The sequence below is a fragment of the Narcine bancroftii genome, chromosome 2, assembly GCF_036971445.1.
Source record: "Narcine bancroftii isolate sNarBan1 chromosome 2, sNarBan1.hap1, whole genome shotgun sequence".
NCBI classification, from domain to species: Eukaryota; Metazoa; Chordata; class Chondrichthyes; order Torpediniformes; family Narcinidae; genus Narcine; species Narcine bancroftii.
The window spans coordinates 292486113-292511327 of record NC_091470.1 but is presented as its reverse complement, the minus strand read 5'-3'; the positions used below and the strand labels follow the sequence as shown (position 1 = coordinate 292511327).

Here is a 25215-nt window from a genome sequence, read left to right as displayed (position 1 = left end):
AACCCAGGATGACATTTTGTTTACTGGGCTGCAAAAATCAATTAATTTAATAAGGTATAAATATGCACTAGTATTTTCTCTCCAAACATACCAGTTGGAAGTAAATATAATTTTCCACTCCAGAGTTCTAATCAAAAGTTCTAATCTGGCACTCTGTACTGAGGGAGTGTTGCACTACTGTGCATCCCATTTTTTGAATGAAAAATTAAACCGAGGACCCAGTGGTGCTCTCAAGTGAATTAACAGATTCAATGGCAGCAAAAGAATTAACTCCCATATGTTAACCAATAACTGTTTTAAATTTAAAGTAACCAAAAAGAGTTCTCTGGCCTTAATCACATTTTTTTTTTACATTACAACAGTGACTTGAATATGAACACCAGTTCATATAACCAATATGGTTATGAACCTTGAGATGTTCTGAGATTATGAAAGGCTTTTTTAATTTCACTTGAGCAATACTGAAATATCAAATCTTCATCAAAAATAAGCAGTAATTGATAAATTAGCAAAGACATGCATAATTCATGTAGATATTATTGCAGTGGTAATATGGACAATGTAAAAGAGGCAAAAAAAAAACACAACCACAAAAATATTTAACTCCAGAAATAAATTCTAAAAAAGAAAAAAAAAAGGTTACCTGCAGCATAAAATGTCGATGGCCTGCATCATGTAAACACAAGTCACCAATGTCCAAACGAGTTCTCAATTGTGACAGAAACTCGTTTTGGCGGCTTATGTCTGTAGCTAGAATTAGGGAACCCAACTGCTTTTCCATTTGATAGCTTCAAGAAAGGAAAATAAATAAATAAATAAATAAATAAATAGATATATTTAAATACCATGTACACATTTCAATTATTTTATGAAAACTTTAAAACTAAAATATACACTTAGGAATTAGGAATATAACACTCCTTTGTTACAAGGAACAGAGATGTGGATGATTCTTTATTTTCTGCATAAAATAATCCTTGTTCCACACAATGAATCTAGAAAAGGCTGTAAATATGGTTATGTAAGCTCTTAATTATGCCTGTGAGCCAAGTTGGTCACATTTTGTGGTTAGATCCACTCATTAATATCATGCTTTGTAGATCTTGATATTATTTTAAAACTTACAGTAATTTTTCAAGCTTATTTAACAAGAATCATCCAATCACTATGAATAATCCTTGACCAGGCTAAATATCAAGGACAATATTCTTTCAATTTAACGTATCTATTGTACTATTATGTTATTGGGGTCAAAAACCGTAAGCAGCAATCTACTGCTGACTGCCCATTTTCTACATTGCAACAGTGACTTAAAGAAGTACACCAGGGGAAGGTGGGAGGTGAAGGGGAGGGGTAGGGGTGAGAGTGGAGGAGCGGCAAGGGGGCACAGAAAGAAGTAAAGCAAAGAAAAACATCTCAATACCAACAGAAAAATGTAGGATGTTCATTATAGTTACAGACAAGAAGGTGCAAGGCACTAGAGTAGAAATTAAACATTAAGAATTAACTGGCGTTCCTAAAAGGCAATAAGAATCCTAATGTAATCAGATAAATTTAAATTTAGACATACATGCAGCATGGTAACAGGCCCTTTCAGCCCACAAGCCCATGTTGCCTAATTATACCCAATTAACCTACAACCCCCCCCCGGTACGATTTTTGAAGAGTGGAAGGAAACAGGAGAACTGGAGGAAACCCACACAGACATAGGGAGAACTTACAAACTCCTGACAAACAGCACAGGATCTGAACCCAAGACCCGATCACTGACCATGTAACAGCACAGCACTAATGGTGCCACCCAAAACAATAATTTAAAATGTGTGATTTCAGACATTTACTGAAGGAATTTTGACTTCTGATACTGGAAACAAACGGGAAAAATGGACAAATATCAGTAGTTAAAGAACTGATTGGATTTTTTTTTTCCCTAGATTTTCACATATTACTGATGAAATGTTCAAAGAGAATATTTCAATCTCCCATTTTACTATCTTGCACATGGCAAGGTAGAAAAATAACAAATATGTATAATTAAAACTGATTAATTAGCACTTCTCAAACTTAGAAACACTAAATTTGTTTGAATTTTCAGAAATGCTATACACTGATAAAAGGTAAAAAAACGTAATTACAACCTGTAAACATAATATTAAGCAAACAATCAGATACATACCTTTCTTCAACTGAAAAATGTGAAAATAATTTGGATTCATGAAGCACACACACTGCTGACCTCCAGTGATGGTTTTCTAACACCGAGGTATTCTGAGAGTAAAGGAAAAATAATTACCGTAGTTGTGAAAACTAGTTTAATTTCATCTGATTTCAGAATGCATCTGAACTGGAGGGGGACTAATATCCCTGCAGGAAGGTTTGTTAAAGGTGCTCTGGTGGAATTAAACTAAATTTGCAGGGGGATGGAAACCAGAGTGCCAAAGTAGATAAAGGAGAGAAAGATGCTGTCAAAATTACATGTACCACTAGAAGTTAATAGGTTACATGTGGTGGAAATTTTCAGAGGTGCGTCTATTTCAATGCAACGAGTATTGTAGAAAAGGCAAACGAGCTTAGAGCATGGTTTGGCACATGCAATTATGACATTGTGGCTATTAGTGAAATTTGATTGTAGGAGGGGCAGGACTGGCAGCTCAATGTTCCAGGCTTCGGTTGCTTTAGACATGCTAGAATGGGGATTGAAAGGAGGAGTGGCATTGCTTCTCAGGGAAAATATCACAGCAGTGGACAGGGAGGACAGACCAGAGGGGTTGTCTACTGAGGCTATAGGGGTGGAAATGAGGAATGGGAAAAGTATGACCACACTCATGGGGTTGTATAATAGACCGCCCAATAGTCAACGAGAACTGGAGGAGCAAATCTGTAGAGATAGCAGATAGCTGCAGGAAAAAGGGATTTTAATTTTCCACATATTGACTGGGACTCCCATACTGTAAAAGGGCTAAGAGGCTTAGAGTTTGTTAAATGTGTTCAGGAAAGTTTTCTATATCAATATATTTGAGGTACCAACTACAGAAAATGCAATACTGGCTCTCCAATTAGGGAACGAGGCAGGACTGGTGGCAAAAGAATGTATAGTGGAACATTTTGGGTCCAGTGATCATAATGCCATTAGTTCCAAGTTAATTATGGAGAAGGATAGGTCTGGGCCTCAGTTTCAATTTCCAAATTGTCGAAAGGCTAAGTGTGAGGAAATGAGAAAGGATCTAGAATGCATGGGTTGGGATAAGTTGTTTTTGGGCAAGGATGTGCGAGGTAAATGGAGGACCTTCAAAGGTGGCATTTTGAGAGTACAGAATTTGCATGTTCCTGTCAGGATTAAAGGCAAGGTTTGAAGGAGTAGGGAACCTTGATTTTCTAGATATTGCAGATCTGGTTTGGAAGAGAGTTTATAGCAGGTATAAGCAACATAGAGCAAATGAGGTACTTGAGGCATATAAAACCTCAAAATAAATCAGGAAGGCTAAAAGGACACATAGGTTGCTTTGGCGGACAACGTGAAGAAAAAATCTTAAGGGTTTCTCCAGATATTATAAGAGCAAAAGGATAGTAAGGGACAAAATTGGCCCCCTTGAAGATCAGAGTGGTCAGCTTTGTATGGAGCCAAAAGCAATGGGGGAGATCTTAAATTGTTCTTCTTCCATCAGTATTCACTCATAAAATGGGCACAGAGCTGTGGGAGAAAAAAAAAAGAGATAATGTGCAGTGAGGTTGTGGAACCTGAACAGATTAAAGAGGAGGAAGTGCTTGCTGCCTTAAAGCAAATAAGAGTATACAAATCCCCAGGGCTGACAAGCTATTGTCTCAGATCTTGAAGGAGGCTGGCAGAAATATTTAAAATGACCTTAGCCATGGGTATGGTGCCGGAAGAATGGAGGATACCTCATATTGTTCTGTTGTTTAAAAAAGGCCCCAAAAGTATCCCTGGAAATTATAGGCCAGTGAGCCTGACATCAGTAGTATATAAATTATTGAATAGTATTCTAAGAGATTAGATATACAATTATTTGGATAGTCAGAAACTGATTAGGGATAATCAATATAGCTTTGTGCATGGCAAGTTGTATTTAACCAATCTTGTAGAGTTTTTCTGAGGAGATTGATGAAGGAAAGGCTGTGGATGCTGTCTACACAGACTTCAGTAAGGTCTTTGTCAAAGTCCCACATGGGAGGCTAGTCAGGAAGATTCAGAAGTTAGATATTCATGGTGAAGTAGTTAACTGGATTCGACAATGGCTGGATGGGAGAAGCCAGAAAGCAATGGTGGAGGATTGCTTCTCAGACTGGAGGCCCGATGTGCCTCAGAGCTGGACCATTGTTGTTCGTCATCTACATCAATGATCTGGATGATAATGTGGTAAATTGGATAAGCAAGTTTAAAGATGCCATTAAGATTGGAGGTGTTGTGGACAGTGAAGAAGGCTTTCAAAGCTTGCAGAGGGATCTGGACTGGCTGAAAAATGGCAGATGGAATTAATGCAGACTAGTGTGAGGTGTTGCATTTTTGAAGGACAAACCAAGAAAGGACATACGCGGTGAATGGTAGGGCACTGAGGAGTGCGGTAGAAAAGAGAGATCTGGGAATTCAGGAACATACTGTTAATTCCCCAAAAGTGGTGTCACAGGTGGATTAGGTTGTAAAGAGAGCTTTTGGAATATTGGCCTTAATAAATCAAAATATTGAGTACAGGAGCTGGGATGTTAGGGATTCGGGAGAAATAAGTATTGGGAACCAGCTTGAGGTGAGTGCATTTAAAAAGGAAGCAAAGGGCAAGGTAAGGGTTAAATAGAACAGTGATTGGTGGGAGGAGTAATAAAGATAAGGGCAATGACAAATAAAAAGAGGGGTAGCTCAAGCAAAGTGGTGTGTGTGTGTGGCTCAAGGTAGGAGTGGGACTTAAAAGCTTTGGCTCATGAGGCTTTGGCAAGCAGAGGCTAAGGATGAGCTTCTTTCCTATATGGTAAAGCCAGGTAAGACCTTTGTAATTAAATTAGAAATAGTTAGTGGAGACAGCAGCTAGGGCAGTGGAATGCTTTGAATGCAGCATGTTGGAAATCTGGGACAGCACAATTGTACCTGATGACTACTCCTGCAAGAGTTGCATCCAGCTGCAGCTCCTGGAAGACTGAGCTAGGAAACTGGAGCTGGGTGAACTCTGGATTATTTGGGAGGCAGAGAGGAGCTTTAAGGAGACAGTCACCCCCAAATGTCTGGAGGCAGGTAGTGTAGAAATGTAGAAAATGAATTTTAAAATAACCACAGAAATCATTATAAGTAGGACTCAACATGAGTTTATTCAGTCAAGAAGGTTCCAGAGAGCAGGGTACAAGCTTAAGGCTATCAAACTCTCAGACAGGAATCAATTCTCACCTCTTCTACTGAGCCATATCCTAATGCCTGCCTGATCTCTTTAAAACAATAGTCTTAACTGACTACTTACTGCCTGTTAGACACGATCTAAAGGGTGCAATAAGCGTCCAACACAGCTCAGTCCCTGAATGGCATTGTTTTTGCTTTGAAGTGTTGGCCACCATTTGTCAACTTTAAGAATTTTAAATTACTATGAAATTATCCATTTATAAGTATAAATTGGAAACCAGAAATCAGGCAGCCAGAGAATAGATATGGATGTGTCCTGTGAGCAACTCTTCCAGACTTCTGTTGATTTTTTTTTTGGATACTAATTATAACTGGTACATGAAGTTAAATGACTAACAACAAATCATTTCCCTATCTTTAGGAAGACAATATACAAAACGTAAAACATAAGCTGTAGCAATACCTTTAAAGAAATGTTATCCAATTTGTTAGCAGGAAAATGCCTTAAATTTGTACCCTGCGACTGTGCTCTTTGAATGAGGTTCAAACAGTACTAGTGGTCTGCCTACCACTGGTACCCCTCATTCCTTCTAGCGTGACTCAATAAAGACTGTTTTGTACTGTGTGGCTTCGTTGTACTTTTTGTATCTTGAAAGAAGCTCAACTTTAACAGTAGTTGGGTGACTATTAGGAGAAGGATGGGGAATAGATAGACCAGTGGTTCTCAACCTTTTCTTTCCACTCATAAACCACTAAGTAATCCCCATGCCATCAGTGCTCAGTGATTAGTAAAGGATTGCTTAAGGAGATGCATGAATGGGAAGAGAAGGTTGATAATCACTGTTCTAGACCAAAATATTTTGCTTGAATAAAATTGTCATTGGCCCATTTCCTTTGGAGTTGTGAAACTGTGCACATAACGAGTCAATTGGTTACGATTAAAACAGTGGTTTTCAACTTTTTTTCTTTCAACCCACATACCACCTTAAGCAATCCCCTTCTAATCACAGAGCACCTATGGCATAGGAAATACTTAAAGTGGTATGTGAGTGGACAGAAAAAGGTTGAGAAACAACTGAGAGAGACACTGCTGATTGTCCCAAAACTCATGTTCCCAATTCTTTAGTTGTGTTCTTATATAGGAGATAACAAATTTGGAGGGGTGACAAGGTGGGGGGGGGGCAGATTATCCCTTGGAACATGGTGAACACAAGATCTAATGATGCAAGTGTAGATACAAAAGAAATTCCTACCACTGGAGCCAAGTGTTTGCAAACCCACTTCAACTGGCTGTGGAATGTCATTGTAAACTGTCACGTTTACAAAGAATACTATTAACTACTTTGATCAAAGGCTCCTTCGGCAAGGGCAGAAAATATTGCAAGAACTCTATGTGAAGTTTGAGGCAAGATTGGTACGAGTTTGGGAGGCTGTCCAGTTTTACTGAATAAGAACAAAATGGTTGAACAGTTGTTTTAAAGATCAGAGATTATGTATTTGATTGAAGAGAGGAAGATGGTATAAGACAACTGTATAACATCACCCAACAGCATCCAAGGATGTTGAGAGGTTAGCAGTTTTGGAAAAGGATGTGGGTCTCATGGATGAATTCAGAGGGCAAGGAATATAGGAAAAAGGTATAGGTTTGAGCATATGAAAAGCTATGGAAAATAGAACTTTCAATTTTTCTCAATTCTGATTGTACAATGGAAAGTTAATGCTTGTTTAATTTTTTTTAATCAGGTTATTCTAAATATACCAAATATCTGACTAGAAAAATTAAAATACACATAAAACTACTTAAATAGAACAATTCCTGGAATATTAGTAAACAAGTCCTTTGAGAAAATAAAATTACAAACAAAATTAGTCAATCCATAATACATAAAAGACCTAAAGATCTATTCCTTCTTGAACAATTTCTCTTTTACTTGAATACTGGGAGTGTGGTCTTACACAATCATGGCATCTCAGCAATGTAAAGAACCTTTGTTCATGAATTTGTTGAATAGAAATCTATTTACTATTTTGTAATAGTGATCTTCTGCTCAAATTATGATATAATTTGTACAAAAAGCAAAAATAATTGCCTTGCAGAAAAATCCATCTCAAGATGACATTCATGAGTAACTAACACATGGGGTTTTGTCTCTTCAAACAGAACTACCCAGTCCACTTTCACCACCACCCTCTACCTGGGAGAACTTGTCCTCACCTTTGGCTCATCTCTCCTTTGGCTCATCCCAACTTCTCCACATCAGAAGTGTAGGCATGGGTACTCATATTGATCTGCAGACTTCTCATTTATCTCGTCCCTTTAAGACGTGATTCTGGAACTGGTCCAGTTTACTATCCTTGCTCTCAGGCAACAAAAAAAAATGTAGTAAAACCCCGACCTACGGAACATTTCATTTAAATGAATATGTGACAATGTAGTGAGGACGTGATGCGTAGTAGCTATTAAATTTAGCAGATAATCTCTCCTCTTATGTCAGAATTTATCTGTACCTATGTCTATCATATAACAATGTTAGCACTGAGAGGTTAAATGAAAGGAAGGAAAGTCATTAGCACGAAGACTTGGGAGTGGAGAAAGCCGTCAGTGTCCGAGGTCCAATCCGCACCCTCACAACTCCTGGTCCTGGTTCCCATGAACCAGCCTCCAGTAGCCTGTATGCTGATGTGGGTGGTAGGTGGGTACAATTACAATGTTTGAGATATTCAGACAAAGATAGGAAAGGTTTAGACTGGAGGAATATGAGCCAAATGCAGACAACTTTGTCAAAGAATTTGTTACTCTGAGCTGTGTTACTCAATGACTATGTCCATCAGACACATAAGTAAAAATAGGCTTTTCAGACCATTGTGTCTGCCTCAACATTTAATCCTCAGCTGATCCATTTTCCCACTCAGTCTCACCGCCTGGCCTTCTCCCCATAATCTTTAATGCTTGGCTAATCAAGAACCTATCAATCTTAAATACACACAATGACTTGCCTGTGGCAACAAATTCCACAGATTTACCACCATCTGGCTAAAGAAAGTCTTCTGTATTCTGTTCTAAGCAGAAGCCCTTCATTCCTGAAGTTGTGCCCTCTTGTCCTCAACTCTCCCACCAGGGGGAAACAACTTTTCAACATTCAATCTGCCACTTGTTTTGGAGTTGAGGATGCAAGGTGCACTGTCAAAATCAATGATCCTGTTGGGCATCTGACCTTGAGACAGACTCTGCATGATTAGCCAATCATTGAAATGTGGAGGTCACATGGCAGCTCACACAAACATTAATAATTTATAGTTCTTCATTACACATGATTGACATGAAAATCTAATCATCTTAACTTTTTTATGGATGGGGTGGTTTATAATCACCCCAATAATGGACAGAACCTAGAAACATCCCTGTTTCTATATCACTGGAAAGAGGGAGAAGGAATGAGAATAACATTTAAACTACTTTTTTTTTAAATTACACTCTTCTTAATTAAACAGTTTGCCCAATGCCTTCACCTTATTGGCTCGGATATTAGGCAAACAATTTTATAGGCATGTTACAAAACTCACTTCAAACTTGTCTGTCTTAACCTCCAAAATGGTTTTGTTCTTATCTTAAGCTGAACCAGAGCCCCTGGAAATGGCCAGGGTCTTATTTAGCCTCTTGGCATATTGCTGTCTAGCAAAACTGAATAATCTTTGCAGTGCTGCATGCCTGAATGCTAGGGTTTGGCATTGTTCCAGAGCAAGCAAAAGTTGGCTATTTTGCCAATTTGTAAGCCAATCATCAATCCCAGCCACCTTCTGACCAAAAAAATGAAGGTGAGCACTGGTGGTTACACCAGTAACTGCTAGTTCACAGGTTAATACAATCTGGCCAATTAACTACAATATTATCTCCTATCAACAGTGTTTATTAAGCCATTTATCCTTGTATTGATACACTTGGAGTTGTGACTTTCTATCTCAACATTCATCATGATGAACTGTTGTGGCCCTAACACAGATCCTCAATGGACAGATCTGGTCACATTCTGCAAATTATAAAACCTTGTTGCCTTGTAGCATGCAAAGGCCAGGAAGCCCTGCCATTGCTTGGTGGTATCTGATTAAGTTTCTAGCTTCCTCTTTTCTGCTGAGATAGCCTTCCATAGGTCATGTAGTTAACACTGAGCTTTATTGGGCTCACAGCCCTGCTTTTATTCTCAAGCTGAGGGACTTCCTACAGAGATCAGGATCAACAGTCTTAAACACCCTCAACCTCCCACTTAACAGGCTGTGAATCATTTGGTTGGGAACCTCACAGTATGTGCACATGGACACACACTCAACCATGCAGGTCTTGAAGTTGGTGACAACCGTGGCATATTCATTCAAATTTGAAAAGTCCTTGAAAATGGTCCAGTCCACTGATTCATAGCAGTCCTGCAGGTGCTCCTCTGCCTCCCTCAACCATACTTTCATAGTCTTCACTACTAGTCTTGTAGTCTCCATTTTCTGCTTGTATGCCAGGAGTAGAAGTACAGCCAGGTGATCAGAATTGTTGATGGTTCTCAATGGTGGTGTAGCCGTGGTCAAGTTTGATGGCTCCCCTAGTTACACAGGTAATATGTTGATGATAGTTTTCAGAGATTTCATGTATGACTGTTTGAAGTCCCCTATAATGATCAGGAAGGCATCAGGAATGGGCAGCCATGCTATCTCATAGTTGCCCATTCCAGAGCTCAACCCCTCCAGTGCCAGCCAGCCTGATATTAGCCTTGGGCAGAAGGTACTCTGTGACCAGGCAGATGGCAGAGAACTCTCTCGGCAGATAAAATGGACAACACTTCATTGCCAGATGTTCCAGGTCTGTTACATTTACTCACCTGTTCCCCATAACCCTCAATTCCCCTGTTCTTCAAAAATTTTAAAAACAGATAATCAGGCTGCCTCTCCTTTGGGTAGAGAAATCTACATATTCAGTAGGAGAAGCAGTTCTTCCTTATCTCAGTCAAAATTTAATCACCCAAATCTCATCTGCTAGCAAAAATAGCCTCTCTGCTTCTATCTCACAGATTTGTTTCAGAACTTTATGCTTTGCCCCTTCATCTTTCAAAACTCCCAGGCTACTCCATCTTTTCTCATACCCCTTCATTTCCAGAATCAACCAAGTGAACCTCCTCTGAACTGCCTCCAAAGCCAGTATATAATTTCTCATGGCCAGAACTCCAAGTGTTGCCTCACCAGTACTCTAAACAATTTTAGCAGAAGCTCCCTACTCTTAAATTCATTTCCTCGACCACTGAAAGCCAAAATCATATTTGCCTGCTTGATTACCTGCTGCACCAGCGAACTAACTGTACAATTCATTCACAAGCACTCCAACATCTCCCTGCACAATAGCATGCTGCAATTTTTCACCATTTAAATAATAGTTCAATTTTCTATTTTCCTTTTCAAAGTGAATGATTTCAACTTATTGAATACTTTTTGTAAATTGAAGTATGCCAGATTCCCTCTGGCCACTGAACTTGTTACATCCTCAAAGAACTCCATCTACAGCAGAAATTGCCAAAGCAACAACACATATCTCTGCACGATGCAGCAGGTCTTCATGGAAGCCAGCTCAATGGTGCTTGTATTTGCGGAGTTATGGAATTACGACGATATAGGAGGCATTAATACAAATGAGAACAAGACTTCACATAAACTTTTCTCATGTACAGCCATTCCCCAACATATGTCCAAGTTCTGTTCTGACTGGCCAGTTGGATCTGGAAATGGACGAAATTCCAACACATGTTAGCATGGCATGTGGAAGTTGTATTCTTTCATCCTACTCAATATATAAATGTACTTGTACTTGGCTGGGGTCATCACAGTCTTCATCTTGATGGGTTGAGGGGCAGGGGGTTGTGGGGGAGGTGGGGGGGGGTCACACGTTTGAAAAACAAACTTAAGTATGTTTGGATTGTTTCCTCTTTCCCTTCTCCTCCCCCCCCCCCCCTCCCCCCACCACCACCACCATGTAGATTTGACAACAGCAATTTAAAGCTTCCTGAATTTGTCAATAAACCTGAGCTAAACTTTCAATCTTCTGGACCATGCTTTCCAAATCGGCAAGGACTTTATTCACTTGTGAAAACACATTTGCCAACCCCTTTACAGTGGCCCTTCCCTTTCTTTCTTTCCCTCTTTCTTCCTCCATAGTTCCTTCTTCTATTTCAATTAACTCTTTGGCCAATTCCTTCAATTCAAAATTTAATAACTCTCCACATCGACTTCTAATTCAAGAGTTTTTGCGAGTTTCACAATTTTCTCTCTAATTTCGTCAAGCACATCCTCTTTACCAAAGCCTTTAAATGTGAGAGCGAGAACTGAGAGAGATGCTGTGATGAACACAATGTCACGACCTTGTCTGATGGTCAGTCATATATATGCAGCCACTAGCACTGGAGGACATACGACCAAGCGTAATTTTTAAATTTACATACACTTTTTCTTTATACAGTTTTTTTTTGGTTGTATGCACGGATGGTTGTAAGTTGTATAGCTCGTAAGTAGGGGAGAGGCGGTATATTGTAATTAGTTTTGAAATCAAAAGGATGGCTTTGTAAACAAATAGTACTATCTACAGAGCCCAGGCTACTGATCCATTGCAGGAGATTGCTCAGGAGATGTGGTTTGCAAGCGGATTCAATTGTGATTCATTCTTGACTGCATCAACCAAACTCAAGACAATAGGGCTGGGTTAATTATCCTATATCAAACCAGGAATTAGACATCCTCACCAAAGTTATTTTGCACCATTGTAACATAGATGAAGGAAGTTTCCAGACCAGATTTGATTTGTCACTTAGTAAATCAAATATGATCAAAGGTATATTTACTCAATCAATTATTGGCATATTTATGTACTCAGCAATCCAGCCCTAAATGGACAGTGTCTTGAGAAGTTTTTAGACCAGCCACGTGAATTACTTTGTCCGAGCAACGATATTCCAACATTCAGAGGTGTTCTGTCATTTACATTTGCTCCCATTGTAAATACATAATTCAATATAATCATTTCTCAGACTCTAAATATTGAAGTAAACAATTATATGGTTGTTAATGAAATTTTAGGCAACCACCTGCTGCTATCTTTGTTCATAAGTGTACAAAAACTGATGTACTTTGAGTTTGGAGATTCTACCAAGAGCATCTCCAAGAAAATACCTGCTGAATAAATAGCTTTTGCATCTTTCTGCTTTCAGTCTCCAGTGTCTCAGTTTCAGTCATGGAGAGATACTTGCTCAGCCTTTTTCAGCAACATCTCCCAGATCCACAACCGCAGCAAACAAATCCACAATCTCAATCCTCATGAAGGACAGTAGTAGCCAGTGAATGAGAACACCAGCACCAAGTTCTCTCCACATCACACACCATCCTGACTTGCAAATATTTTGTTGTTTTTTTTCACCATCACCAGGTCTAAACTTTGGAATTCCCCATACAGCAGCATCCAAGGGTACTACCTTCACCAGAAGAATTGTGGCAGTTCGGGAAGATGGGTAGCAAATGCTGCCTTTGTCAATGACACCCATATTCCTAAAAATGAATTAAAGAAATGCAGACCTTGTATCATGGATCTGCCCAGAAGTGCATGATACATAAGTCCAAATCATGTTCCTCTGGCTCCACAAAACCCAGAGATTTTGGATGTGGATTCTACAATGTTCCTTCCACTCAACCAAAACAAGGTCCTACATTTGGTGAGACAGGCCATACCTGCATCGCCATTATTAAAACAGGTCCTCTCTTCTGAAAGGCCCATGCAACAGATTCTCTACAACTCGTAGCAGAATACTCTGATAGTGCCATATGCATCTCCCCCTAATACATTGTATGCACATCTCAAAGGGCTAGATATCAGGTGCAATGACACACTTTGCCCTTCACTATCATCATCGTTTCCCCCAACCCCCCTCCCCCCACTTCAATCTTCTTCCACCTTTGCAACCAGGTCCCATCATGCTTTTCCAGTGAAGGCCTCCGTGAACCTAGTTGACTACTCCCCCTTCCAAAAACCCTGCAGCATATCTTCTAACTTGTGCACCACAACTTCAATGTTCCCTTGTATTGCAGCCAAGTTAAGTTTTATCGTCATCTGATTGTACAAGTACAACCTGGCAAAACAGTGTTCTCCAGTACTCGTTGCAAAACATGCAGACATACAACCAGACATAATACGTATACATACAAACAATATTTATGCAGGACAAGTATTTCATCTACATAACTAAGTATTGTTTTGTACATGTGAAAGTCCCGGATGGTTAGTGAGAGGTGTTCCTTTGGTCTTTCAGCATTCATACTGCCGATAGGAAGAATCTGTTCCTCAGCCTCATGGGGCTGGCTGATACTCCTGTATCTCTTCCCTGATGGGAGCAGCTGAAAGATACTGTGTGCAGGATGGAAGGGATCCTCAATGATTTTGTATGCCCTCTTCAGACAACGATCCCGGTACAACACGTCAATGGGGTGGGGGGGCGTGGGGGAGGAAAGAGGAGAAAGGGGAATCTCCAATGATCCTCTCTGCTACTTTTATGATCCTGTGGATTGACCTCCGATCCACAGATCCATAGAGCTGCTCTCCACCATGGAAGCAATGAGTGTTAGGGACTGATGACTTTCTATCAGTGGTATAGAGCAAAATTACCAGCTCCATAAGAATTTGCTGAGTCCTGTTTCAACTCAAGACCCCAGGTTTAAAGGATTAGGTTTTAGTACAATTTACATCACCTATTAAAAGACAATAAAGTATCAGCTCCAAATTTGTAAGCATTTATTTCTTCATTCACTTCAATTTTTCATAGTTAAACCAAGAAGACTGGCTCTTGAATGAACTACAACTTCAATCAACACTTACCTTGTATAAACTTGCTAGGTAGTGATTTGTTTTAATGAGGAAAGGCTGGTTAACACCAGGATGATCCATGTCATGTGTTGCAGCTGCCAGCAAACCCACCAGAATATCCCATGGAGAAACGGCCTCTACAATCTTTGAAGATATATCAATAATGCATTTAGACAAAAAAATAATAAAATGGAAAAATGTTGCTATTTCATAAATATTTAAGCATAAAGAACCAGCAGATCACTGGCCTGAACCTTGTGATTGCTGGCATCATTATCATTCACTGCAGTTAAATAGTAAATTATTTACCAGTCTCCAGCATCTCAACATGTATTTTCACAAGTCTCCATCAGATTTGAAATGCTCCTCTACAAGTTTCACCTGTCTGTTTAGTACATTCTATTTACATTACATTTAATATTGGCACATTTTTTTCAGGAATATTTTTCCAAATTTTGGATAAATAACACAATGAGAGGACCTATCAATAACAGTTGAGTGATTAAAAACTAAGTATAAATGTGAAGAGTTGATTATATCTATGCAAAACTTATACAAGAGGAAATCAAAAAATATTTGATAGGCATTTTGCTTTGCATAACCTTAACATATTATCTTTTTTGCTTATACTATCCATTCTCCCACAGACTCATTTGGTTCTCCTCCTCTTCATTTAATGCATTTAAATCTTTCTTTATTATTACCTATCCAAGTTCTCATGAAAGGTCACTGAACTACATTAACTGTTTCTCCCTCCAAAGTTGATAACCGACATGCTGAGTATTTTCTTTATTTTCCGTTTATATTTCAATTTCAGAATCCAATACTGTATAGTGTTTCATTCCAACAGATAATTCCATACTGACAGACAATGCCTATAGTTTCCTGTTAATTATAAACAAAAATACCTATATATGATTCCACACATGACTAATGAAAACTACCTTTTGTACCTGGTATTGATGAGAATAGTATTTCAAGTACCCCATATCTGAAGTTCCGAAAATCGAAAAGATCCAAAAACTGAAAAAAAATTTTTAGCGCCGACATGATGTCACAAGTTGAAAAAAATTCACCACCTGACTTTCCCATGTAGGGCTCTGAAGGCAGCGTTGGTGCCAGTTTAGTCACAACAGAGCTCTGTGGTACAAAACAAAATCTTTACTTCTGACCAAGAAGATGCTAAACAGAGATTCTTCAGCATTGGCTGCATCCAAGAGTTGATGACGGCGACTCCATTTTCAACATCAGGTGCGGTGCCGTCCACATTGAAGTTGTCTCAGGCTCCCGGGCAGGAGCGGGAACTGTAGTCAGGCACCGGCACCAACAGTGGGGTACCGCCGGGGACCAGCAGCAGTGGTGGGGAGCTGCCAAGGACTGGCAGCAGCAAAAAACCCAAAAACCATTGTTAATGAGGTAGATGACACTAGAGGAAGAATTTGAAAAAGCCACTGAGGAGATTTTCTAGTGTTTAGTGCTGCATTTATCTTCTTTTGTAAGCAGAGATTGTTTTTTTTGGTGAGTACTAAGCATTTCCTCTTGAGAATTTTCCACTGATGGCATCATGTCAGTGCTCAAAAAGCCTCCTGTTGTTTGTTGTTGCTGTTTAACCGCTAATGCAGGTATTCTGCTGATGCTAGTGTGCTGCTTAGTACCACTGTTCCAAAAACTGAAAAAAACCCAAAAGCTGAAAAACATTTGGTCCCAAGCATTTCGGATATGGGGTACTGTACCTGCATACATAAACATGATCTTCTTCCCACTACTTCTTTGTGCATTGCTGTTTATGCTATGCAAATAAGAACACTCTCTCTCTCTTCAAAATCCCATTTCAATCTTGGTTCTGCTGAAGGCCATATCAGAAAACGCAAGGAGGAAAGTTTCATAATCCTCGGTCAAAACAGGCTTATAATTTTGATGGTTATATTATACAATAAAATTTTCTTGTAATTTAATTTTGGTAAGTATTATACACATTTGTCTTAGTTCCAGGAATTATCCTTGGCCTTTAATGGCAACACTGTTAGTTCAACACTGTTACAACGCCAGCAAACTGGTGCGGGTTTCAAATCCCGTGTTGTCTGTAAGGAGTTTGTATGTTCTTCCCATGCCTGCGTGTTTCATCCGGGTGCCCCTATTTACTCCCACCCTTCAAAATGTACTAGGGGTTTGTAGGTCAATTGGGTGTAAATGGGCAGCATGGGCTCGTAGGCTGAAAGGGCCTGTTACCATGCTGTATATCTAAATTTAAATTTTAGTACGCTGGTTGAACACAAAGGTAGGTATCATGTTTACTCATCTTTATAAACCTTTTTTGTAATTTCCAATCACTATAAACTTGACCGATCAGTTTCACTGTGAAGAAGGGAAACCTATTTAAAAAGGAAGCAGGGTGGGGACTCGGGCCATTGTAATTTCAGCACCATTGCTATAAGAGGAGGACTGATGGACTCCGGACAACTGTGAGTGTCGGAAACTAGCTTCTGATGAGTATATTTAAAATTGGAGTGGAGGACAATTTAAGGATTGAACAAAATGATGGTTGGTGGGAGTGAGTACTACAGATAAGGAGCAGTGACAAAATAGAAAGGGGGAAGCTGAAGCGTAGCTGCCAGTGTGTGTGGCTTAGGGTAGGTTTGGGTCTTAGAGGCTTTGGCTCAAGAGGCTTCAATGAGCAGAGGCTGAGGATGAGCTTGTTTTTCAGTAAGACTAGATAAGATCTTTGTATTTAAGGAAAGAATAGTTAATGGAGGCAGCAGCTAGAGCAGTGGAATGCTCTGAATACAGCATGTGGGAAATCTGGGACAGCACAATTGTACCTGATGACTACACCTTCAAGAGGTGCATCCAGTTGCAACTCATTACAGACTGAATTAGGGAAATGGAGCTGGAAGAACTCCAGACCATTTGGGAGACAAAGGCAGTGATAGAAAGGAGCTTCAGGAAGAAAGTTACCTCCATAAGGTCAGGAGACAGATAGCTTGGTGACTATTAGGAGAGGAAGCGGGATAAGCTTTTCCCCTCAACAATAAATACTGTGTACCACTTCAGATACTGTTGGGGAAGGCAATCTATCAGGGACAAGTTGCAGTGGTCATATCTCCTCAACAGAGAATGGCTCAGAGGGCAATGGTGGAAACGTGGAGAGCTATGGGGATGGGGACTTGTTAGGTGAACGGATAGGAGGCTCTGTGAACGAGAGTGAGGCTCCTGAATGGTATGTTGCCTTCCAGGGGCCAGGGTCTCAGCATTCTGGAGTGGGAGGGTGAGCAACCAGATGTCGTGGGGTAGAGATAAGGTCCTGAGGAGTGAATGTAGGGAGTTAGGAAAGAAGTTAAAAAGCAGGACCTCAAGGGTAGTGATCTCGGGATTGCTGCCTTTGCCACGCACCAGAGACGATAGGAATAGGATGTTGTGGCAGATGAATGCGTGGCTGAAGAGTTGGTGCAGGGTCAGGGGTTCAGATTTGTGGACCATTGGGATCTCTTCTGGGGAAGGTCTGATCTGTACAGAAAGGACAGGCTGCACTTGAACAGAAAAGGGACCAATATCATAGCACGCAGGTTTGCGAGAACCGTTGGGGAGCTCATGAGTTTAAACTAGTTTGGCAGGGGGTGGAAACCAGAATGCAAGTGCAAAGAATAGGGCAGAAGGTCAAAAGCATTATGTTACGTGTTCTGAGTTTGAGAGGAAGGACAGGCAGGGGACGAAACATAAATGTAACCAGTTAAAGGGGTTGAAATGTGTCTATTTCAGAGCAAGGATATTAGAGATAAAGGAGATGAATGTAGAGCATGGATCAGTACATGGAATTATGATGTTGTGGCTATTATAGAGATTTGGCTGGCTGAAGGACAGGATTGGTTCATGTTGGTATCAGGGTTGGTTCATGTTGGTATCAGGGTTTAGGTATTGAAGAAGGAATAGGATGGGAGGTGGGAGGATGGTGTAAGGTGGAATTGTAGTATTAACGGTCAGTTAGTATTAATGTAGTATCACTGCTTTAGAAATGGAAGATGCTGCAGATGGAATATCTACTGAGTTGATGTGAGTGGAACAGAAATAGGAAGGAAGTAATCACTGTACTTGGGGTAATCTATCAGCCCACAAATAGTCCACAGGACACCTAGAACCAGATAAGCAGGTAAGATAAGATTTTGGAATGGTGCAGGAAATACAGGGTTGTTGTTATTATGGGAGACTTTAACTTCCCTAATATTAACAGCCACTTCCTGAATTTGTCAGGTGTGTTCAAGAAGGATTCCTGACACAGTATGTGGACGGGCTGACAAGAGGAGAGGCCATACTGGATCTAATTCTGGGTAATGAATCTGGTCAGGTGGCAGACTTCTTGGTGGGCAAGCATTTTTGTGACAGTGACCACAACTTCCTGAACTTTTAAGCATCACTATGGACATGCATCCCTCAAGGTAGTTGCTCAGGTTGATAGGATAGTTTAAAAAAACCTATGGGATTCTGGGCTTCATTAATAGGGAGATTGTGTATAAGAGTAGAGAAGTCATGTTGCAGCTCTATAAATCTCTGGTGAGACCACATTTGGAGTATTGTGTCCAGTTCTGGTCATCTCATTACAGGAAGGATGAGAAGGGTTTGGAAAGGGTGCAGAGGAGATTTACCAGGATGTTGCATGGATTGGAGGGAATATCTTATGAGGCAAGATGGGCAAAGCTGGGACTTTTCTCTTTGGAGTGTAAAAGGATGCAAGGGGACTTGATAGAGGTCTACAAAACTTTGAGAGGCATAGATAGATTGGACAGCCAATACATGTTTCCTAGGGTGGGAATAACAACCACTAGAGGACATATGTATAAGATTAAGGGATGAAAGTATAAGGGAGATATCTGGGGTGTTTTTTTATATATACACAGAGTTATTGAGGCCTAGAATGCCTTTCCAGGAGTGGTGGTAGAGGCTGAAATATTAGGGGCCTTTAAAAGACTATTAGATAGGCACATGGATGAAAGGAGAGGGCTATAGTGTAGGGAGGGTTCTGCACTTTTATAAGGTTCAGCACAACATGGAGGGCCGAAGGGCCTGTACAGTGCTGTAATTTTTTTAAATAAAAGGATAAAAGTATACAAAATGGGAAAGTATTTAATTGGGGAAGGGCTAATTACGATGAGCTGAGGCAGGAACTAATGAGAATAAAATGGAACAAGATGATCAAGAGTGAAAGCAAAGAAGTTAAGGGACCATTTGACCTGGATTAAGGATAGGTTTATCCAACAGGGACAGGAAAAAGATGGTAAGAAAAGAGAACTGTGGTTGATGAAACAGGTGAGGCACTAGTCAAGTGGAAGAAGGAAGCATACATTAAATACAGGAAGCAGGAAACCAGAAGAGCTCATGAGAAGTACTTGGTAGCCAGGAAGTAGCTTAAGGAAGGACTTAAGAGAGCTCAAAGGGGGCATGAGAAACCCTTGGCATGTAGGATTAAGGAGAACCCTAAGGCGTTCTATGCGAATGTGAAGAACAAAGAGATGACGAGAATGAAGGAGGGCCACTTAAGGCTAAAGGAGGCAACGTGTGCCTGGGTGCAGAGGACGTTGGGGAGGTCCTAAATGAATACTTTACTCCAGTATTCAAAAAGAAAAGTGATCAGGATGAGGTTTGAATAGAACAGGCTTGTGTGCTGGACAATGTAGAGATTAAGTAAGAGGAAATGTTGGAAAAATATCAAAATTGATGTCCCTGGGGCCGGACACAATATACCCCAGATTGCTATGGGAAGTGAGGGAAGAGATACCTGGAGCAGTAGCCATGATCTTTGATTCCTATTTGGCCATAGGGGAAGTGCCAGAGGATTGGAGAATGAAAATAGTCTCCTTGTTTAAAAAAAGGTAATTATAAACCAGTGAGTCTTACGTCAGTGTTGTACAAACTATTGGAGAGGATTCTTTAAGATGAGATCGATGATCATTCGGAGAAGTGCAGTCTACTCAAGGATAGTCAGCATGGCTTTGTGAATGGAACCCTTAAGTCCTTCCTTAAGCTACTTCCTGGCTACAAATTAAATATTTTCCCACTTTGTCTGCTTTTATCCTTTTCCCTCCATGTTGTGCCAAACCTTATAAAAGTGCGGAACCCTCCCTACACTATAGCCCTCTTCTTTCCTTACGTCCATGTGCCTATCTAATAGTCCTTTAAAGGCACCTAATATTTCAGCCTCTACCACCACTCCTGGGAAGGCATTCCAGGCCTCAACAACTCTGTATATATATAAAAACTTACCCCTGATGTCTCCCCTATACTTCCCTCCCTTAATCTTATACATAGTCCTCTAGTGGTTGTTATTCCCACTCTATGCCTCACGAGCCTAATTGAGTTTTTTGAGGGGGTAAGAAATTGACGAAGGTAGGGCATAGATTTTAGTAAGGCATTTGACAAGGTCCCCCATGAGACACTCATTCAGAAAGTCATGAGGCATGGGAGCCATGGATCCTTGGCTGTGAGGATAAAAAAAAATTGGCTTGCATTTAGAAATCAGACAGTAGTAGTGGAAAGAAAGTATTCTGCCTGGCGGTCAGTGATGAATTAAGTACCGCAAGAATCTGTTCTGGGACTCCTGCTCTTTGTGATTTTTACAAATGACTTAGTTGAAGAGGAGCAAGGATGAGGAGTGGTGGATGGTGCCAAAGGTTGTTGTAGGTTACAAAAGGATATAGTTAGGATGCAAAGTTGGGCAGAAAAGTGGCAGGTGGAGTTCAATCTGGCTAAGTGTGAGGTGATGTATTTTGGAAGGACAAACTAGAAAGCTGAGTACAGGATTAATGGTCGGTAACTTAAAAATGAGGGATATTGGGGTCCAAATCTATACATCTCTCAAGGTTGCCACACAGGGTGATCAGATAGTTAAGAAGGCCTATGGGACATATGGCTTCATTAATAAGGGGATTGAGTTCAAGATTCAAGAGGTCATGTTGTAACTCTGCATAGCTCTGGTGAGACCACACAGAGTACTGGTCAGTTCGGCCACCTCATTTTAGGATGTGGAAGCTATGGAGAAGATGCAGAGGAGATTTACCAGATGCTGCCTGGTTTGGAAACTATGTCTTATGAGACAAGGTTAGCAGAGCTGGGACTTTTCTCTTTGGAGCACAAAAGGATGAGAGGAGACTTAATAGAGGTCTACAAGATTATTAATGGCATAGATAGGGTGGACAGCCAGCACCCGTTTCCCAGGGCAGGAATAGCAAACACCAGAGGACATATGTACAAAGTGAAGAGAGGAAAGTTTAAGGGAGACATCAGGGATAAATTTTTTTTTCCCTCCCACACAAGAGTTGTAGGTGCCTGGAATACCTTAACAGGGATGGTGATGGAGGCTGAAACATTAGGGACATTTAAGAGACTCTTAATCAGGCATGTGGATGGAAGAAAAATAGAGGGTTACAGGGTAGGGAGGGTTTAGTACTTGTTTCTTTCAAAGGAATATATGTATTGGCACAATATCAAGGGCCTGTACTCTGCTGTTGTGTTCTATAAAATGGGTAACACAGAAACAAACTACTATACACGCCAAATATCCAGAAGGAAAACAGAAAATGTTGGAAATGATGAACAAGTCAACCAGCCTATTCAGAAATAGAAGCAGAGTTAAGTGTTTGAGATGAAGTGCAACATCATCAATTTGGAACACTGTGTTTTTCTTCCTTTGCACAAAATGATGGCATGTGCATATTAATTATCTCCTGCTATTGCTAACGTATTTCTAACAACTGTATTTCAAACCAAAGAAAGGAATTCTGAAAATATCAGTCCATAGACACATTATTTTACCTTTGCTTCCTTCAGGTAACAGTGCATGGCCTGAGTTACATCAGCAGCATGTACTGCATTGTGATAAGGGTTGTTACGGTGGTAGTCCTCTTGAACCATAACTGCATTAAAAAAAAGTCATTTGATCACTCACAACTTAGATCAGAAATATTTGGAAATATTAAAGCAATCCAAGAGAAAACTCCCTGAATGTTTACTAGCTGCAGTTTTCTCAAATTCAATCTTAATGAAGATGTCATCGGGTCTCAGGGGAACCTGGCCCATCAGGAGAGATTAAACAGGTGAGTGCTTTATTCCTTGGAAGATAGAAAGATGAGGGGTGATCTCGTACAAAATCAAGAGGGAAAACCTCAGGTGAACACATAAGACTTTTGCACAGTATAGGGAAAATCAGTAACCAAAAAATATAGCTTTAAGACGAGAGGGGAAAGGTTTGAGTGAGGGGGAAGAAGTTTAATTGGAAACTCTTTGTTTACAGAGGGTGGTGAGTATATGGAATGGGCTGCCAGTGGAGGTGGTTGAGGCAGATACTATTGTAATATTTAAATAAAATTTGGAAGGATTTATGGATAGAGGTTGACAGGAATATGAGCCTAATGCAGGAAGGTGGGATTAGTGTACATGGTACATTTGGCTCAGCATGGTCAAGTTATCCAAAGGGCTGGTTTTCATGCTATGTGACTTCAACTCTATCAATTAATTACCATCACATTCAACTTGATTAAAATCATGTGATGAAGATATCACGAAAATCTTGTATTATTACACAATTTTATTGCAGGGGGTAGAGATGCTCAAAAAGTCATTTGTACAGTGGTCCAATGACTAATTCTACAAAATGGTTGGCATAGCGGTTAGCGCAATGCCATAACAGCGCCAGCAATTGGGACTGGACCAGGATTTGAATCCTGCTGTTGCATGTTATATTATATTTCATATTACATACATAATATGTCTTTAAAAGAGATAGATTATGGAGGGGTTTAGTGCAGGTCACTTCACAAATAGATACTTACACTTCACATCTCATTTAAAATGCAAGAGCTTTACTGAAGGAATTTCAAAAGCAGGTGCAAATAAACAATGCAGTGCTGATAAGGTCTTTCAAGCATTGGGTTTTCGGAACCTTAACCTTGGGGAGGTGTTCTGGCTTTTACAAGGAGGGAGAGAGGAGAGAGGAGAGAGGAGAGAAATCAGCCTGTTGAACACCCTTGTAGTCCTTGCAAGAGGAAATGGTTGGCTAGAATGTTTCTCCTGAAATAAGGGAAACAAGAGGAACTCTATGGTGACCTGGAAGAAGAGGTTATCATTTGGAAAACTCAAGATGGGGCAAGTGGCTGATCAAAGGGAATCAGTTCATGTGTGTTCAACAGCAACGAATCTCACTCTGAAACCTGAGCGGCAACTATTTATCTTTAAGCACCAGAGCCTGGTGAAAATTCATAAATGTTAAATTCTGTGCACAGTATAAGAATTGTCTGATACCAGTGAACTTGGAGGAGTGAGAAGTGAGATTGGACTGTGAATCAAAGAACTTTCCTGAACTTATACACATTACATACACGTGAGCTGAGAATTAGAAAGGGGTTGTTAGGTTAAGTTGAGTTAATAGTAATAAGTTAAAAGTAGATGCAACTTTTGTTTAAGTAACCATTTGCCTTGGTGAATTTCTATTGCTGCTGGGTTTTGGGGTCCTCTGGGCTTGCAACAAAATGGGGGCTCATCCATTTCAGATTGAAATATTTGGAATTTAGGGATATTAAACTTTGAATTTTTGCAATTTATTAGTTGTTTTTCCAAGCTAATTTAAAGCTTGTGTGTGAGGAAAAACAGCAGCAATGGATGTTAGCATATTTTTGTTACAACCATCACCTGCGGAGCTGCAGAGGAAAGAAAAGAAGAAATTATGATTATTGCTAAGAATTAAAGCTGACTGAATTAAGTCAAGCATTGGATGAGGAAAATACAAATACAGAGGATTAAAGTGAAATATTATATAGGTGTGGGAAAATTTGTTGAGAAAGACAGATAATATTCCAGAGGATAGATCTTTTGAATTGCAATTAGAATTGGAAAAATTGAGAGTGGTAGAAGAGAGAAACAAGAGTTTGAAATGCAGAGACAACAATATGTGGCAGAGCAAAATGAAAATCAAAAAGAGGAAGCTGCAAAACAAAGAGAGGAAGCTACAAAATGGAGGGAGGATGATGAAAGAAAAAAATGACATGGAAAAAATTGAAAGAGATAGTCGGTTTCAATTAAAGAATTTAAAAATTGAGATGGAGGGAGATAAGAGAATTGAGGCTGTAACTCCTGGGGAGAATTTTTTGGCTAGTAATGAGGTAAATCTAGTTCCTCCTTTTGATGAGGGAGATAGATACATATTTCAGCTTTTTGAAAAGGTTGCTGAGAGTTCAAGATGGCCAAAAGAAAAATGGCCTCTTATGCTCCAAAGTGTATTGAAGCGAAAGGCACAAATTGCTTACTCTAGTTTGACTACAGAGCAAGTGCCAAATTATGATACTGTTAAACAAGCAGTATTGAAAGCTTATGAGATGGTTCCAGAAGCATATAGACAAAAACTTAGAAGCTTGATTAAAAACATGGAACCAATCTTTTATGGATTTTGCTCTATGATCTGTATGCTTTGACCATCAGTGCACCTCAAAAGGAATAAATAATGATTTTAACAGATTGAGAGAATTCATATTAATTGAGGAAATTAAAAGGTGTGCTCCAAATGAGATTAAATTATTCCTGGATGAGAAAGATGTAGGGATGTGGCAACAAATGGCTAGGTTAGCAGATGAATATGCCAATTCACAAAAGCAAATTTCAGTATAGTGAGCCTTTTCAGAGGGTTAATGTGGAGCAGATTAGTAAGCTTGAAATTAACACTGGGGAGAATATTAAGAAAAAAGATGCAGGTAAGGTGGAAAAGGACATAATTTCTGTATATGTATGTCATTTTTGTAAGAAACCTGATCACGTTTTTGCAAATTGTTTAGTGTTGAAAGAGACGAGAAAGGGAAGTATTACCAGAAGAAAGTATTCAGACAATTGGAACAGATGTTCCATATCTGGTAAGGATGTTATGGATATATTTAAACCTTTTGTGTCAGAAGGCTTGTTTCAGTAAAGGATGGAAATTCCCAGGTTCCAGTTAAAATTCTTATAGATTTTGGAGCTACCCAGTCACTGT

The 25215-nt window shown here is 39.8% G+C and overlaps 1 protein-coding gene across 6 annotated transcripts in view; it reads right to left on the bottom strand.

Moving 5' to 3' along the window:
* pde7a (phosphodiesterase 7A) overlaps nt 1–25215 on the bottom strand; it is a 134155-nt gene that overhangs the window by 8583 nt on the left and 100357 nt on the right. For all 6 annotated transcript variants that reach the window (XM_069921371.1, XM_069921370.1, XM_069921372.1 and 3 more), the window contains 4 exons: nt 22014–22114; nt 14226–14357; nt 2177–2268; nt 644–788 (listed from right to left, as the gene is read on the bottom strand). In XM_069921371.1, the coding sequence (XP_069777472.1) occupies nt 644–788; nt 2177–2268; nt 14226–14357; nt 22014–22114 (470 nt within the window). The remainder of the gene's footprint in view (nt 1–643; nt 789–2176; nt 2269–14225; nt 14358–22013; nt 22115–25215) is intronic.